The sequence below is a fragment of the Vulpes vulpes genome, chromosome 6 (genome assembly GCF_048418805.1).
Source record: "Vulpes vulpes isolate BD-2025 chromosome 6, VulVul3, whole genome shotgun sequence".
Classification (NCBI taxonomy): Eukaryota; Metazoa; Chordata; class Mammalia; order Carnivora; family Canidae; genus Vulpes; species Vulpes vulpes.
Window position 1 is genome coordinate 99,271,535 of NC_132785.1, and position 15,001 is coordinate 99,286,535.

General features: G+C 39.5%; 2 protein-coding genes across 2 annotated transcripts in view; one reads left to right on the forward strand and one right to left on the reverse strand.

Moving 5' to 3' along the window:
* Nucleotides 1-318: 318 nt before the first annotated feature.
* The window catches only part of MTHFD1 (methylenetetrahydrofolate dehydrogenase, cyclohydrolase and formyltetrahydrofolate synthetase 1), a 120,339-nt gene continuing 105,656 nt past the window's right edge, over nt 319-15,001 (forward strand). The window contains exon 1 of the mRNA XM_072762586.1: nt 319-518. The gene's annotated coding sequence lies outside the window, so the exon portion shown is untranslated. The remainder of the gene's footprint in view (nt 519-15,001) is intronic.
* LOC112921289 (uncharacterized) overlaps nt 8,385-15,001 on the reverse strand; it is a 44,409-nt gene continuing 37,792 nt past the window's right edge. The window contains exons 7-8 of the mRNA XM_026000515.2: nt 9,973-10,200; nt 8,385-8,754 (exon numbers count right to left, since the gene is read on the reverse strand). Of these exons, the coding sequence (XP_025856300.1) occupies nt 8,503-8,754; nt 9,973-10,200 (480 nt within the window). The 3' untranslated portion in view covers nt 8,385-8,502. The remainder of the gene's footprint in view (nt 8,755-9,972; nt 10,201-15,001) is intronic.

Here is a 15,001-nt window from a genome sequence, read left to right on the forward strand (position 1 = left end):
GATCTGCGCCAGGGAGCTGGTAAAATCTAGGCTTGCAGAGCTGATTCCCCACACTGATGGACCCGCCGAGGTCACCCCGGGTACTTGGAGCCACAAGGCGCTCCGGATCAGAAGGCCCAAAAACAGCGCGCTGGCTCCGACTGTGGCCGAGCAGGCGTCACCTGAGGTTTTAAGACGGTGCCTGACGCCACCTGGGCCCTCCGACTCGGGGATGCGGGCGCCACCGAGAGCTTGCCGGGGCGGAAGCCGGGCTAGAACTCTCCCGGGCCAGCACAGCGCGCTCTCGCGAGAACGCCCACGCCGCCCGCGTCCGCCCAGCCCGGGAGGCGCGCCCCCCTCCCGCTCCCGCTCTCGCTCCCGCGCGCGCGCGTAACTTGTTCTCCCGCGAGAACGCCCCTCGGCTGGGCTGGAATCGCTGGGTTCCACCCCTCGTCGGCGGCTTCCCGCCCCCCACGGAGGCGCGATCAGAAACGGGCCTTCCACCAGCCAATCACGTCTGCCAGCGAGTCACCACCAAGGTACCCTGCGTCTTTTTCGCCCCCTTCCGTGTTCAGCGACGCTCGTCAACCGCCGCAATTCTGAGTCTCTTCCGTCCCCGCCCCCAGAGCCGCCCGAGCGCGGCTGGCTCGACGGGGCGCAGGCGCAGTAGCAGGCGCAGTGGCGCGCACTCGCTGACGCGTCGCTTAGGCCGGTGTGGGCGGTGGCGCGCGGCCCGGGGTCGCACCTGCGGTTTGGCGACGTCGGTTGTAGGATCTTGACCAGGAATCCTGCCCAAGCACGTGGTCTTGGCATAAGCAGCCGCACTCGTCGCTAGGGTGTGCTGGGCCGCAGGCGAGGCTTCAGAGTAGGTTTGTACGGGTCCTAAAGGCCCCTCTTTTGCGGAAGCAAGGAAATGCTCCCTATCTGGGACACGCCAGACAGGCGTAGACAGAGGAAGTGGCTCTCAGCCTTTCAGGCCTGAAAATGGCACCTTGCAGTTGAGGAAACGGCCCCCAGACAGAAAGTGTCTGGCTGTGCCTGATGGCTCCTGGCCTGGGGCAACAAGCTCCATTAATCTGCCCCGAAAAATGTTTGTGCTAGGGCAGTTGGGGCTTTCTGAAACCCCAGAGTCACAGGTCAGAAATCCAGACCACATTTCCTAATTTTGAGGTTTATTTTAATATTTGAGTTCAACCCAGGACTTGACCAAGGGTTATAAGGCTGGTTGGTTAACAGCAGATGTGCAACAAGTAGTTCTTAGTTTTCACAGGCTTCCTGCATGCTCAATGGAGCCCCTAAAATTTACCATTTCTCTATTTGCCAAATCCTTAGTCCTCGGCCTAGAGTCACTTTCTAGTTTGGCCCGTAAGAAAATTCATTCCAGTTGACCTCTCCCTGTCCCACAAGTGAAGGAGATCTTACCGCGTAACTAGCAGATCTTATTGCGGTATTAACTTTGCTTTAGTCATTTGGGCAGTTTCCAGTTTGGAGCAATTATGAACAATGCTGTTATGAATAATTTTATGTCTTTTTGTAATATATATATGTATATACACACACACTAGTATAAATATATATATATATATACAAATATATATATAAATATATATGTATACGCATTTCTTTTTTTCCCTGAGCTGAAACCAAGAGTCAGAGACTTAACAGACTGAGCTACCCAGGTGCCCCATATATTTACATTTCTATTAGGTAGGTATATGTATAGGAATAAAATTTCTTGTTTATAAGGCATGTATGTATTCAATTTGGGTAGCTGTGAATTATGGTCAGCAGAATAATACTTCCCAAAGAAGTCTATATCTTGATCCTTGGAACTTGAATTTTAGGCTACATGGCAAAAGGGAATTAAGGTTGCTAATCAACTGACTTTAAAATAATTATTCTGGATTGTCCAGGTGTGCCCAGTGTAATCACAAGAGTACTTAAAACAGGGAGAGGGAAGCAGGAGGAAGGGAGTTGGAGAAATGGCAATGTGTGGAAGACCAGAAGGGCCTGATGTCCCTGGTTTGGAAGGTGAAAGGTGTCAATGAGCCAAGAGTGTAGGCATCTTCTAGAGTTTGGGAAAGGCAAGGGAATGGATTTTTTCCTCTCCAGAAGTAACATAGAGCCCTGCCAACACCTGGTGACACTTCCAGAAATGTAGGATAATATTGTTCCAGCCACAAAGTTTGTGATAATTTGTTACAGCAGCAACAGGAAATACACTGCCCAGGGATCCCTGGGTGGCTCAGTGGTTTGGCGCCTGCCTTCGGCCCAGGGCATGATCCTGGAATCCCGGGATCGAATCCCATGTCAGGCTCCCTGCATGGAGCCTGCTTCTCCCTCTGTCTCTGCCTCTTTCTCTCTCTGTCTCTCATGAATAAAGTCTTAAAAAAAAAAAAAAAGATAAAAGGAAATACACTGCCAAAACTGCTTCCCAAAGTAGTTTTATCAATTCATAGACTTAAGGTGCTTTGAAAAAAAATATCCATACCTCATCCCTACACCACGTTAAACTGAATTGGAATCTCAGGATAGTCCCAGAAAAAAAAAAAAATTAAGTTCATTAGGTGATTCTGATACATCTGAAAATTGACAACTGCTCATCTAAAGTTTTAAATCTAAACCCAGTTTTCATCATTGAAGAACAGTGTGTCAGTAATTTGGCGACAGGATTGAAAGCAGTTCTAGTAAAGACTGTTCCACATACTGGAAGAGTCCTTCTTCCTTGTCTGCTCCAGAATTAGCATAGCTAGGGGCCACAAGAGCCCACTAGAGCCCATGGCTGTTGCACTGGAGCCCACTGAATCTTCCAAGGGGATGCCCTTTGAGGTCCTAAGAATTTTAGATGTCAAAAACATTCCCTGTGCATGGGATTGGATATCATCTGGTTCATTAGGATATGTTGTAGCTGGCCTTGGACATTTTTGGTTAACTAGTAGAATTAGAAGATCATGTGATGTTGGAGTAGGAGGATTGAACTTCATGACTTTAGGATGCTGATCCTATTGTATATAATTATGTAAAGCTAAGAATCCAGGAAAGAATTGCCGGAGAAGAAATTAAAAATAAGATTTTACATGAAAGTACCCACCTTGATCCTGAAAGAAAACAAACCAATGATAACAGCAGCAGTTGAGCCATCTCAAGCACAGAACGCCCAAATACAGCTCACTGAGGTTAGTGTGAACAAAGCTGAGCTCAACTACATTAAACATCGTATGTACCATAAGGCTTTCAATCAAGGTATGTGTAAGTTTGAAAAGAAAAAATAATATAGCTCACCTTTTACACTGCTCCATGGTTGGACAATCAGTTCCTATTAACACAATTTATGAAGGAGTATTAAGACTAAGTCCTCTTGGTATTTACAGATTTTTTTCTTTAATGTGTTTATAAAGTGGCTGTTTCAGAAACTGCCACACCTTGGCACTTTTACATTTGTGGAAAGCTTGACTCCAGGAACAGGTAGTATTTGCACTTCCTCAAAGAAGAGCTCTAGAAAGCAGAGGACAGCTTGCCTGGTTCCTGATGTAGTACAGTCAGTCCCTCCAGCTGTGTGTGCTCTGTGAGGCTGCAGCAGCAACTGACCTCGGGCCATGGCCCTAGGGGAATCCTGAACACAGAAGGTGCTTCTCACTGCTTCAGCAGGTTAGGCAGCAGGTGGAAGCTCTGGCCAGGGCTGCCCTACCTTTCTCCTTTTGTCAGGGATGAGGATGCTCTTGAGAGCAAAGGTAAGTGAGCTGCATACGTTGCAACCAGGGAGCCTGGAGTCAACTTCCCAGGTATTGATACCAATTACGGACTCCTGCTTGGCAACAGATTTATAAATCCTGAGAAGCCCTGGGCAATTTCCTTCAAAGAGGATGTTATCAGAAAGAATGAAGAGTGATCCAATATTGAAACTATTGGTGACAGTTCAAATATTTTCCTGACAAATGTCAAGTATCACTGTTTTCCCTTAAAATTTGAAATACTCTGTGGCATGCTGGGATCCCTGCAGTACACCAGAGTGACTTATCACACTGCTTGAGAAGACAGTTGTGACCATTGAAACTGAACAATTCTCATCTTGTCCTTTACTGAGTATTTAGGATATTCATTTTCTCTAAAGTGCAACTTCTGTAAGCTCCAGGAAAACCTGATACCTCCCACCTTGCAGCTTCTAAAACTAAGTCCCACAGGAGATCTTTTCAAATAACCACAGCAGGCATTTAGTGTCAATAGGCCTTTCCAGATTCTGATTTGTTCCTACAGAGGACATCTTGGATAAGTCTAACACTACCTTGGAAGAGGAGCCAATTTCAAATGAAATAAATAAGAATTATACTATTTAAAAAGTAACTTGTTAAACTTAGAGATTAAGTTAGAAATACACTGTCAAACACTAAGTACTAAGAAAATAAAAAAACACAAAACAGTCTGTTGCACATTTATAAGAATTCTTACTTTCCTACCACTCAACATTACATATCTGACTTTCACACTCTCAGTTAATCAAATAGATGAGACAGATTCAAATTATAGAACACAACTTTACCTGGATTTGTAAGGATGTATATCCCAAAATTGTTCATTTTAGAAATAGTCTGTTAACTATAAATATTCCAACTAAGAACACAAGTTCTGGTTAATATCCTACTTAAAGTAGTAGTAATAAAGATATTGTATATATTATAAGTAACAATCAAGACTAGACCATAAATAAATGTATAGAATAAGATAATGACAAAGAAAAGTTAAATGCCAAATATTTAAATGCCAAAAGTTAAATGCCAAATATCAAGACTAGACCATAAATAAATGTATAGAATAAGATAATGACAAAAGTTGGGATCCCTGGGTGGCGCAGCGGTTTGGCGCCTGCCTTTGGCCCAGGGCGCAATCCTGGATACCCAGGATCGAATCCCACGTCGGGCTCCCGGTGCATGGAGCCTGCTTCTCCCTCTGCCTGTGTCTCTGCCTCTCTCTCTCTCTCTGTGTGACTATCCTAAATAAATAAAAATTTTAAAAAATTAAAAAAAAAAGAAAAGTTAAATGCCAAATATCATTGCATTTTATTCATAATGTAGCCAATTCAAGATGTTGGAAGACATGTCTATATCTTCTGTGTTCTTGCTGGCAGCAATGTAGACCAAACTTTTTTTATTCATTATCCTGTTTAGTCTTACAATCAGAAGCAATCTTTGATTTCTTAGATGCTTCATAATCTTGTATAACAAGCCTTAGGTGATTGATGATTTTCTTGTCAGCTGTTCTCACGTTAAATCCCAACATCTTCATAATAGTTTCTCGAAAATCAGAAAGCTACAAAGAACCACCCAAAACACAAGATATATCATTCGTTTTGGTCACCTATTTATTGTGTACAATGAAATTGGTATCCGAAATGTAGTCTTATTAAACATTTCTTTATGAAATGTAACATTCTACATTCAAGTTTTATTTTTAAGCTAGAAATATGGTCTCTCTATAACAAGAACTCTTTATTTAAAATGTCCTTTTCATTTTAAGATTTTATTTTTACACTTTATAGAATAAACCTAATTTTATTGCTGCTTGTTTTTCATCCCTAAGGAAATTCCTTTTTGGAGTTTGGATTTGATGTATGGTAATAGTAGTCCCCTAAACATCTCTTTCCATTTCTCCTCCAAAAACCATAGTGATCTTCTAAGGAAAGCAGTTATAACCACCCACAAATCATATCTAAAGCATAAGTAGAGAATATCACAGACTTCAGTTTGTGGAAAATAAATATCCTAAACCAGTAGAGGCAGCTCCTGAGCCCACACTGGAGGATGCAGCTGGTTTCCAGTGGTATCCCAGAAATAGGACAAAGCATAAATGGGGAAATACTAAGAAGTCTAAGACCTGGTGGATAAGAAAACTGGCAAGTGCAAAGGAAAAGAAAGGGGCTTTGAAGCAATGAGACCAATAATTTTTAGAGAGCTAGTGCCCACAAGTGAGCTGGAGAAGGAGCAGAGAGGGGAGGGAGAGGGAGAGAGAATCTGAAGTGGATTCCATGCCCAGTGCAGAGCCCAACTTGGGGCTCCATCCCATGATTCCAAGATCATGACCTGAGCAGAAACCAAGAGTCAGACACTTAACCAACTAGCTACCCAGGCACTCCCAAAAATGGCAGTTCTGAAGGACAGAGTTTCTGAGGAGAGAGGGAGATACTTAGAAAGGTGAGGTGTTCCTTGGAGGTTTGGAGATAAAGGAAAAGAAAAAAGCAAACTGTGGAAAGAAGGTACTTCTATAAACAAGAACATTGCAGAAGCAGGCATCACATAACTCCCCACCCCATCACAAAGGCTTGACAGGATACACTTCAGAAACTGCACTCACTGTGCCAACACAAGAGGGTAGTATTGAGTTAAGAAACCAAGTAAGTAAACCCTGCCCTGTAACTACCCTAAAGTGAAAACACCTGAAATTGAGAGGGGAGGGCAATTAAAAGGATTTTAAAGTGAATAGATAAATGGCAAAGACTATCTTTCCAAATTTCTTTAAGAAGAAAATAGCTAGGGGATCCCTGGGTGGCAGAACAGTTTAGCGCCTGCCTTCGCCCCAGGGCATGATCCTGGAGTCTCAGGATCAAGTACCACATCAGGTGCCCTGCACGGAGCCTGCTTCTCTCTCTGTGTCTCTGCCTCTGTGTGTGTGTGTGTGTGTGTGTGTGTGTGTGTGTGTGTGAATAACGAATAAAACATTTTTTTTAAAAAAGAAGAAAATAGCTAGTTAAGTGATGAAAATACTTCCCCTCCCCCCAAAACTGCCACAGAGCAAAAGAAACATGTTTGACACAATACCTGATATGGATTAAATTTAGGAGCACCTGGGTGGCTCAGTCGGTTAAGCATCTGACTTTTGATTTCTGGCTCAAGTCATGGTCTTGGGGTCATGGGGTTGAGCCCCTCCATGGGCTCCACACTCAGCACAGTCTGCTTGTACCTCTCCCTCTGCTCTTCCCTTGCTTACACATATGCGCACTCTCTCTCAACTAAATAAATTTTTTTAAAAAACATTTTCAAACAAGGATTTGCAGACATTGTAAGGGGCAGGAACACCTTTACTTTGAATCAGAAATATAGTAATTCATAATACAAATGGACAGGAGTGCCTGGGTGGCTCGGTTGATTAAGCCTTTGGCTCACATCATGATCCCCGGGGTCCTGGGATTGAGTCCTGCCTCAGGCTCCTTACTCAGTAGCAAGCTTCTCTGTCTCCTCCCCATTCATGCTCTCTGTCACTATCTTTGTTTCTCAAATAATCTTTTTAAAAAGATAAAGGGCAGCCCGGGTGGCGCACAGCAGTTTAGCGCCTCCTGCAGCCCAGGGTTTGATCCTGGGGACCCTGGATCGAGTCCCACATCGGGCTCCCTGCATGGAGCCTGTTTCTCCCTCTGCCTGTGCCTCTGCCCCCCCCCCCCCCCCCGTGTGTGTCTCTATGAATAAATATATAAAATCTTTTAAAAACTAAAAAATAAAAAGAAGATAAAAATGGACAACAAAAGATATCTAATATGCCTCATAGATAAGGAAGATGTGATGGTTGAACTCAGGCAAGAACAAAGTCCTCTCAAGTAAAGAGTCATCTACAGAGTACCCAAAGGAGAAGAGAGCTGACTGAAAATATAGTAAGGGATATTGAGAAGAGTAAAAAACAAGAATATAAATATGGGGAAGTTTAACAAGAGAAAAAATATCATGACTTTGCCTCAAGAATCTTTTAAGGTAATTGGCTAAAGTTACATATTTCTTAAGCAACTGGTAATAGAGATGTGGCATATAATTCCACAGTACCCCCAAATTATCAGCCTTTTTAGAATTCTCTTCAGAGGCACCTGAGTAGCACAGTAGGTTAAAGCGTCTGACTCCTGATTTGGCTCAGGTTGTGATCAGGTTGTGAGATTGAGCTCCACATGTGGCTCTGAGCTCAGTGTGGAGTCTGCATGAGCTTCTCTCTCCTTCTTCCTGCCCCTCCCACTCATTCTTTCTGTCTCAAATATTTTTTAAAAGTCTCTTAAAACATCTGCCTTATAAATGTAGTGAAAATCTAGGCAAATTTAGAAGCACTATCCTCTTTTCCTAGAAAGTGACTCAGCCGCAGACACATGGTTTCCTTTGAACTTCCATTCTCTGACATTTTTTCCTCTTGTCATTGGTTAATCAGAGGATGTATATGCAAACCAAAGCTAAGATAATCACGTATGCCATCCCTTGCTGCTGTAGATTCACCAGGAATAGACATTTGACCTTAACTGGGCTTATAAGATCCTTTCCTGGGATTCTCTCTCCTGTTACAGAATCTCTAAACATAAAACAACCTGACACACACACAGAGATGCTAAGAAGAGACGGTGAGAAAACTTTAGAAGGCTCCAGGTTGCCGATCCGGCAGCCCAAATGCAGCTCTGCACCCCCAGAGGTCTGGTTGTTTAACTCACCTTTGACTCCATAAACAAACTCCTTTTTGTCTGGCTCAGATAGAGTCTAAGTTGAGATGAGTGTTGATCACTTCAACTTAAAGACCCTTTATATAATAACGAACAAAACAAACCTCTTGTTGTCCTGGTACTTTATCAAGCGTGTTCTTTGCTGTGCAGAGCTCAGGAGTGACAGCATTTAACATCTGGTGGACTTTCTCTTTGTCTCCTCTTGCCTCTTGCTTGGCAGAGTCTAATGTAGTTTTCAAGTTCTCTGCTTTCGTAACTGCCTTCCCTTCCATTGCTTCAACTTGTGTTAAAGATTGCCTGAGCTTCTCAATTGTTTTGTCCTGTGAGGGTATGAGGTTCGGGGAAGGGAGGTGACTAATTAGATCTCTTCTTTTTTTTTTTTTTTAATATTTTTTTTTCTTTATTTATTTACGATAGTCACACACACACACACACACACACAGAGAGAGAGAGAGAGAGAGAGAGGCAGAGACACAGGCAGAGGGAGAAGCAGACTCCATGCACCAGGAGCCTGACGTGGGACTCGATCCCGGGTCTCCAGGATCGCGCCCTGGGCCAAAGGCAGGCGCCAAACCACTGTGCCACCCAGGGATCCCCTAGATCTCTTCTAAATAAAAGACAAGATCCATGTTATAACCCATGTTTAATTTCCTCTTCCTTCTCTCTCTCTCTTTTTTTTTTTAGATATGGAAAACAAAGAAAATTCCACAATTTATGAAATAAGAGGACATTTCTTGGGACACCTGGGTGGCTCAGAGGTTGAGCATCTGCCTTTAGCTCAGAGCATGATCCCAGTGTTCAGGATTGAGTCCTGCATTGGGCTCCCTACAAGGAGCCTGCTTCTGCCTCTGCCTCTCTCTGTGTCTCTCATGAATAAATGAATAAAATCTTTAAAAAAAAAAAAGACATTTCTCAACCATCATACTCATCAATAAGTCACTGCGTACTTTTATAAACAGGCACTTGAGATTTAAAGGGTTTTAACGAGTATTCATGTCCTCAAAGTCTTACAGTCTCTGCTAACTAAATTCAGAAATAGAGAAAATAACTGACTTTGCAGAAATATAAATATTGCTGATAAAATGGCAAAATAACATTGATCTGTAAGTAGGGCACCTTTAAGTCATAAAATGTATGTTTGAAATAATACGAATGAAGTTTGATATGAAGAAAATCCAAAGAGGAGCCTCCAAAATAAAATTTTTAACTATTACACCAATAAGAAAGACCAAAATAAAATAAAAAAAGAAAGGACTCTAGAATCCTAACATTTAGAAAGCAGTTACCTTTGACAAGTAGGGAAGAAATTATATGAGGGCTTCAGTGGGGTTGATAATATTCTGGTTTTTAAAATAAGTGGTAGATGTCAATGTATCTAATTTTATTATCCAATATGCTTTAATATTATACCTACTAATGTATTTATATAAAATAATTTTAATGTTAATTTTTAAAAAAATTCAATGAGAAACATGCAGCTAAAATAATAACAGACTAAAGCTTAAGAAGTTTTCGAAAGCCTCACTTCCTTTGCTTACCTTAAGGACATTTACTCTTGTAAGTTGAGTTTTCATACTTTTATTTGACAATTTCAAATCACTGAGCTGTTTCTGAAGTTTCTGAATTTTATCCTCTAGTCTTTGAGTTGTAGCAATCTGTAAATTCTGCTGAATATCCAATAATGTTTGCTGCTCATTGTCTTTCTCTAGTTGTCTGAATATCTTGCCATGCTCGTCTATCCATAAATTCTTAGTCCCAGAATTTTCCTTTGTAGAGATCAACAGTATTGAAATAAAGAAGTTGTGCTTTAAGGTGGTGTTCCACACTAGCATACCAGATCTACTCTAGGCTAATAAACTGCAGACAGTAATACTTCTGCATACGTAAAATATTTTCTACCATAAATATGCATTATTAAAATAATCTTGAAAATAAAATTGATGGCTCAGTGCCAACAGTTTTATGAACATCAGATGGTAACATAGATTATATCAACTTTTCTGGCAATGTACTAAAAGGAAATAAATATTTAGATAAAGATTCATATACAGAGATATTCTTTACATGATTTACAACATGGAAAAATAGAAACAATGCAAATGTCAAAAAAGAAAAATTAAATAAATGACATATGATTGATTATACATTCCCTAAAAGTCAAGTTTCAAATATATTACTAAGAGAAAATACTACTGATATAGCTAAATGAAGGAAGCAGATTAAGAAAGACTATGCCTAAGGCAGCCCCAGTGTCTCTGTGGGTTAGCGCTGCCTTCAGCCCAGGGCGTGATCCTGGAGGTTGGGATGGAGTCCCGCCCTTGTTAGGCTCCCTGCATGGAGCCTGCTTCTCCCTCTGCCTATGCCTCTGCTTCTCTCTCTCTTTATGTGTCTTTCATGAGTAAATAAAAAATCTCTAAAAAAGAAAGAAAAACTATGCCTATATGTTAACATTGGTTATCTCACAGTGGTAGGATTACTAGTGGTTTGAATTATATTCTAATAATCTGTACTTTATGAAGTTTTTACCAGCAAAAAGGGTATACAAATTTAATAAAAATACCATATATTTTCATTATATGTAAATCAAAAGCTAGTAAAATTTATATTAAAAAAGAACCACTGGTTCTTTGGAAAAATAAAATAGATGCTCCAAGAAAGCCTGGTTAAAGAGGAAAACGAAAAAAAAAAAAAAAAGAGGAAAACGAGGGGCACCTGCGTGGCTCAAAAAACCGTAGTAAGGAAAACTATTGGATTTAATAAGTGAATTCAGTAAGATGGTAGAAAGTTCATAAAAATATAAACATATCAAATGCAGGGCTCCTGGGTGGCTCATTTGGTTAAGCCTCAGACTCAATTTCAGTTCAGGTCATGATCTCAGGGCCCTACACTGAGCTCCATGCTCAGCGGGGAGTCTGCTTGAGATTCTCTTTCTCCCTCTTCCTCTGCCCCACCCCTCCAGTTTGCACATATATGCAAGATAAATAAATCTTTTTAAAAAAAAACATAAAAATGCATTTATTTATAGTTGTAATAACCATTTCAAATAGAAATGGGGAAAATATGCTATTAACAATGGACAAAATCTATAAAAGACCTAGAAATAGGGGATCACTGGATGGCTCAGCGGTTTAGTGCCTGCCTTCAGCCCAGGGCAGGGTCCTGGAGTCCTGGGATTGAGTCCCGCATCGGGCTCCTGCATGGAGCCTGCTTCTCTCTCCGCCTGTGTTTTTTGCCTCTCTCTCTCTCTGTGTCTCTCAGGAATAAATAAATAAAATCTTTAAAAAAAAAAAAGACCTAGAAATACATTTTATAAGAAAGACTGATACAAAGGACTTATAGGACTTAAATGAAGAAAGTATAAAATCCTACTAGAGTATATAAAATAAAATCTGCAAAGTGAAAGAGAATATGAACCAAATAATCAAAAATTACCAATTACTAAAATTATAAATTACTAAAATTACTAAATTATGTTTAAAATACAGATTTATGAAATAGCAGGATATAAGGATATTAATCTTATTTTAAATACATTTTGAAATATTGATATTAAAAAGAATTTTTATCAAGAATTATATTACAAAGCTGACTGAGTAAATTAAAACTATATGTACAAATTGCCACTTTGACAGGTATAAAATTTACATTAAACAATTACACTCAACAAAGTGTTAACATTAACCTACTTTATTTTTGTCCTTTGTTGTTTCTTTAAATGTATTCTGTCGGAGGGTGCCTGGGTGGCTAAGTCAGTTAAGCATCTGCTTTTGGCTCATGATCTCAGGGTCCTAGGATCAAACCAGCTTCAGGCTTCTGTTCAGCGGGGTGTCTGCTTCTCCTTCTGCCCCTCCTTCTCTATACCCCTCCCTCTGCTCGTGCTCTCTCCTCTCAAGTAAATAAAATCTTTTTTTTAAAAAATGGATTCTGTTGGACTAATTCTTCACCTGCCACTAAATGAAATTTAGGGCAAAGCCTTGTTTTTTCTGATCACTTCCAGTTTCATGTAAAAATTATAACTTTACCTTTACTAAAAGTTGTAGGTACTCAGGAGAGATGACATTAACTGATGAAGAAATTATAAACTAAAACAACAAAGTAGAAATAGCAGATACGGCAAATGTAAGAGTTGACATGAACAACATCATAGGTGAGATAAATAAGATGAATAAATTCTTGATTTGAGGAACAAACTGAGTTGAAAGATTAGATTGAAAACTCTCCAAGAAGGCAGATAAAAGGACAACAGGATATAAACTATTAAAAAAAAGAAAAAGAAAAAAGCAAGGACATGTAGTTGGCTCAGTCAGTAGAGTGTGTGATTCCTGATCTCGGGGTTGTAAGTTTGAGCCCCATGTTGGGTATAGAGATTACTTAAAAATAAAATCTTAAATTTTTTTAAAAAAATTAAAACGAAAAATTTAAAAAGGCAAAGTGTATTAGGGTTCTCCGGAGAGACAGTACCCATCAAGAATGTGTGTTTGTGTATGTGTGTATACAGTTGACCTTGAACAACACAGATTGAAACTGCATGAGTCCACTTAAACACAGATTTTTTTTTAAATAAATATATTGGGAAAACTTGTGAAGATTTGCAAGAATTTGAAAAAACCCTCAGATGAACTAAGTAGCCTAGAGATATCAGAAAATTTAAGAAAAAGATTATGTCACGAATACATAAAATATCTATAGAAACTAGTCTGCTTTATCATTTGCTATCATAAAATATCACAAATCTATTGTAAAAAGTTAAAATGTATCAAAAATTACCCAAACATTACATATCATTCATGAAACCATTATCATTCAAGAGAAATATAAACAAACATGAAGATGCAATGTTAAATTGTAACTGCATAAAATTAACTATACTACATCCTGTACTACTGTAATAATTTTGTGGCCACCTCCTGTTGCTATTGCAGTGAGTTCAAGTGTTGGGACTATCTGTGACACTAATCTGTGTGAGCAGTTGGTATCTCCAATAAATTCCATATTGTGATAAGAACTGATCTCTTAAAAAAAAAAAAAGAACTGATCTCTTACATCTCTTGTGTATTTTTTCATCATGACTAATGCAATACTATACACCTTCCATAACACAACAGGATCCTACAAAGTACCAAATGCCTTGGTCAAGTTTAGTGGTTGTCTAAAAATAATTAGGACCAAGTAAAAGAAAACAGAGAAAGTATATTAAAACACTGCAAAAATTAAAAATTTAGAGAATACCAACACATTTGGGGATGGAGGTCAACAACCAAAGGGGCACGATACTCTGATAAATATTTAGAGTATGGTTCTTTTTTTTTTAAGGTTTTATTTATTTATTCATGAGAGACACATAGAGAGAGGCAGAGACACAGGCAGAGGGAGAAGTAGGCTCCCTGCGGGGAGTCTGACGTGGGACTCGATCCGGACCCCGGGATCAGGCCCTGAGCTGAAGGCAGACGCTCAACCACGGAGCCACCCAGGCACCCAAGAATATGGTTCTTTTTTTTTTTTTTTTTAAGAATATGGTTCTTAATCAAGGAACACCAACATAAGAATAAAAATAGAACATATAACTTTAAAAAAGAGAAAAAAAATGTATCTATCTTCATAGAAACCAGGAAAATAAACACCTCCTACCCATCAAAAGGAAAGTAAAGTGTATGGAAATTTTGAAAAAAGTTAGCAAAAACACATACTAATATAATAATAATAATTGTAATAAAGATAAGTATGTTAAATTTACCAATTGGATACCTTCTAATCTGATTTTTTAAAACACAACCATATATTGTCTTTAATCACAAAGATAAATGCAAAAAATAAAAGGATAAGATATATCAGATAAACATGAAACAAAACATTGCATTAGGAACTATAATTTCTGAAAATGGAGAATTTAAGGCAATATTTTATAAAGCACAAAGAAAAGAATGTTTCATAGTGCTTAAAAGAATAAGATAGGAAGGATCATCAGAAGCACACATGTTCCAGTAAGTAGGCTCCACACTGTGTGGGGCTTGAACTCATGACCCTGAGATCAAGGCCTGAGCTGAGATTAAGAGTTGGATACTTCACCAATTGAGCCACCCCAGCCCCTCGAGATTGATCTCCTTTGGAAGAGGGAACGGAAAAATGGACTTAAATGGAATAAATAAGAGAAAGCCCTTCTACAGCTCAAGATAATGTGTTATGAACCACAGAGTTTGGTTAACTCAACCTTCTGCATCTGAGGTCCAAATTGCAAGGAGTAGAAAGGTAAAGGAATCTAAGAAACCAACCTTAAAGACATCATCCAATGTTGGCTAGGCTATAAAGAAGAAATAGGCACTCATATATTTCTATTTGGAAAGTGAATTCCTTCTACCTTTTGGAAGTAGTATTTTGGCAGTGGCTATTAAAATTTTAAATATTCATACATTGTGATTCTACAATTTCACATTTAGAACTCAATCCCATAGGGGAAGAAAAGCACCAGTGTGAAAAGATATATGTATAAGTCTACTTATTGCTGCATTATTTGTAGTGGCATAAAAGGTGGAAATAATTTGACAGCCCATCAATTGGGAAGTGATTAAA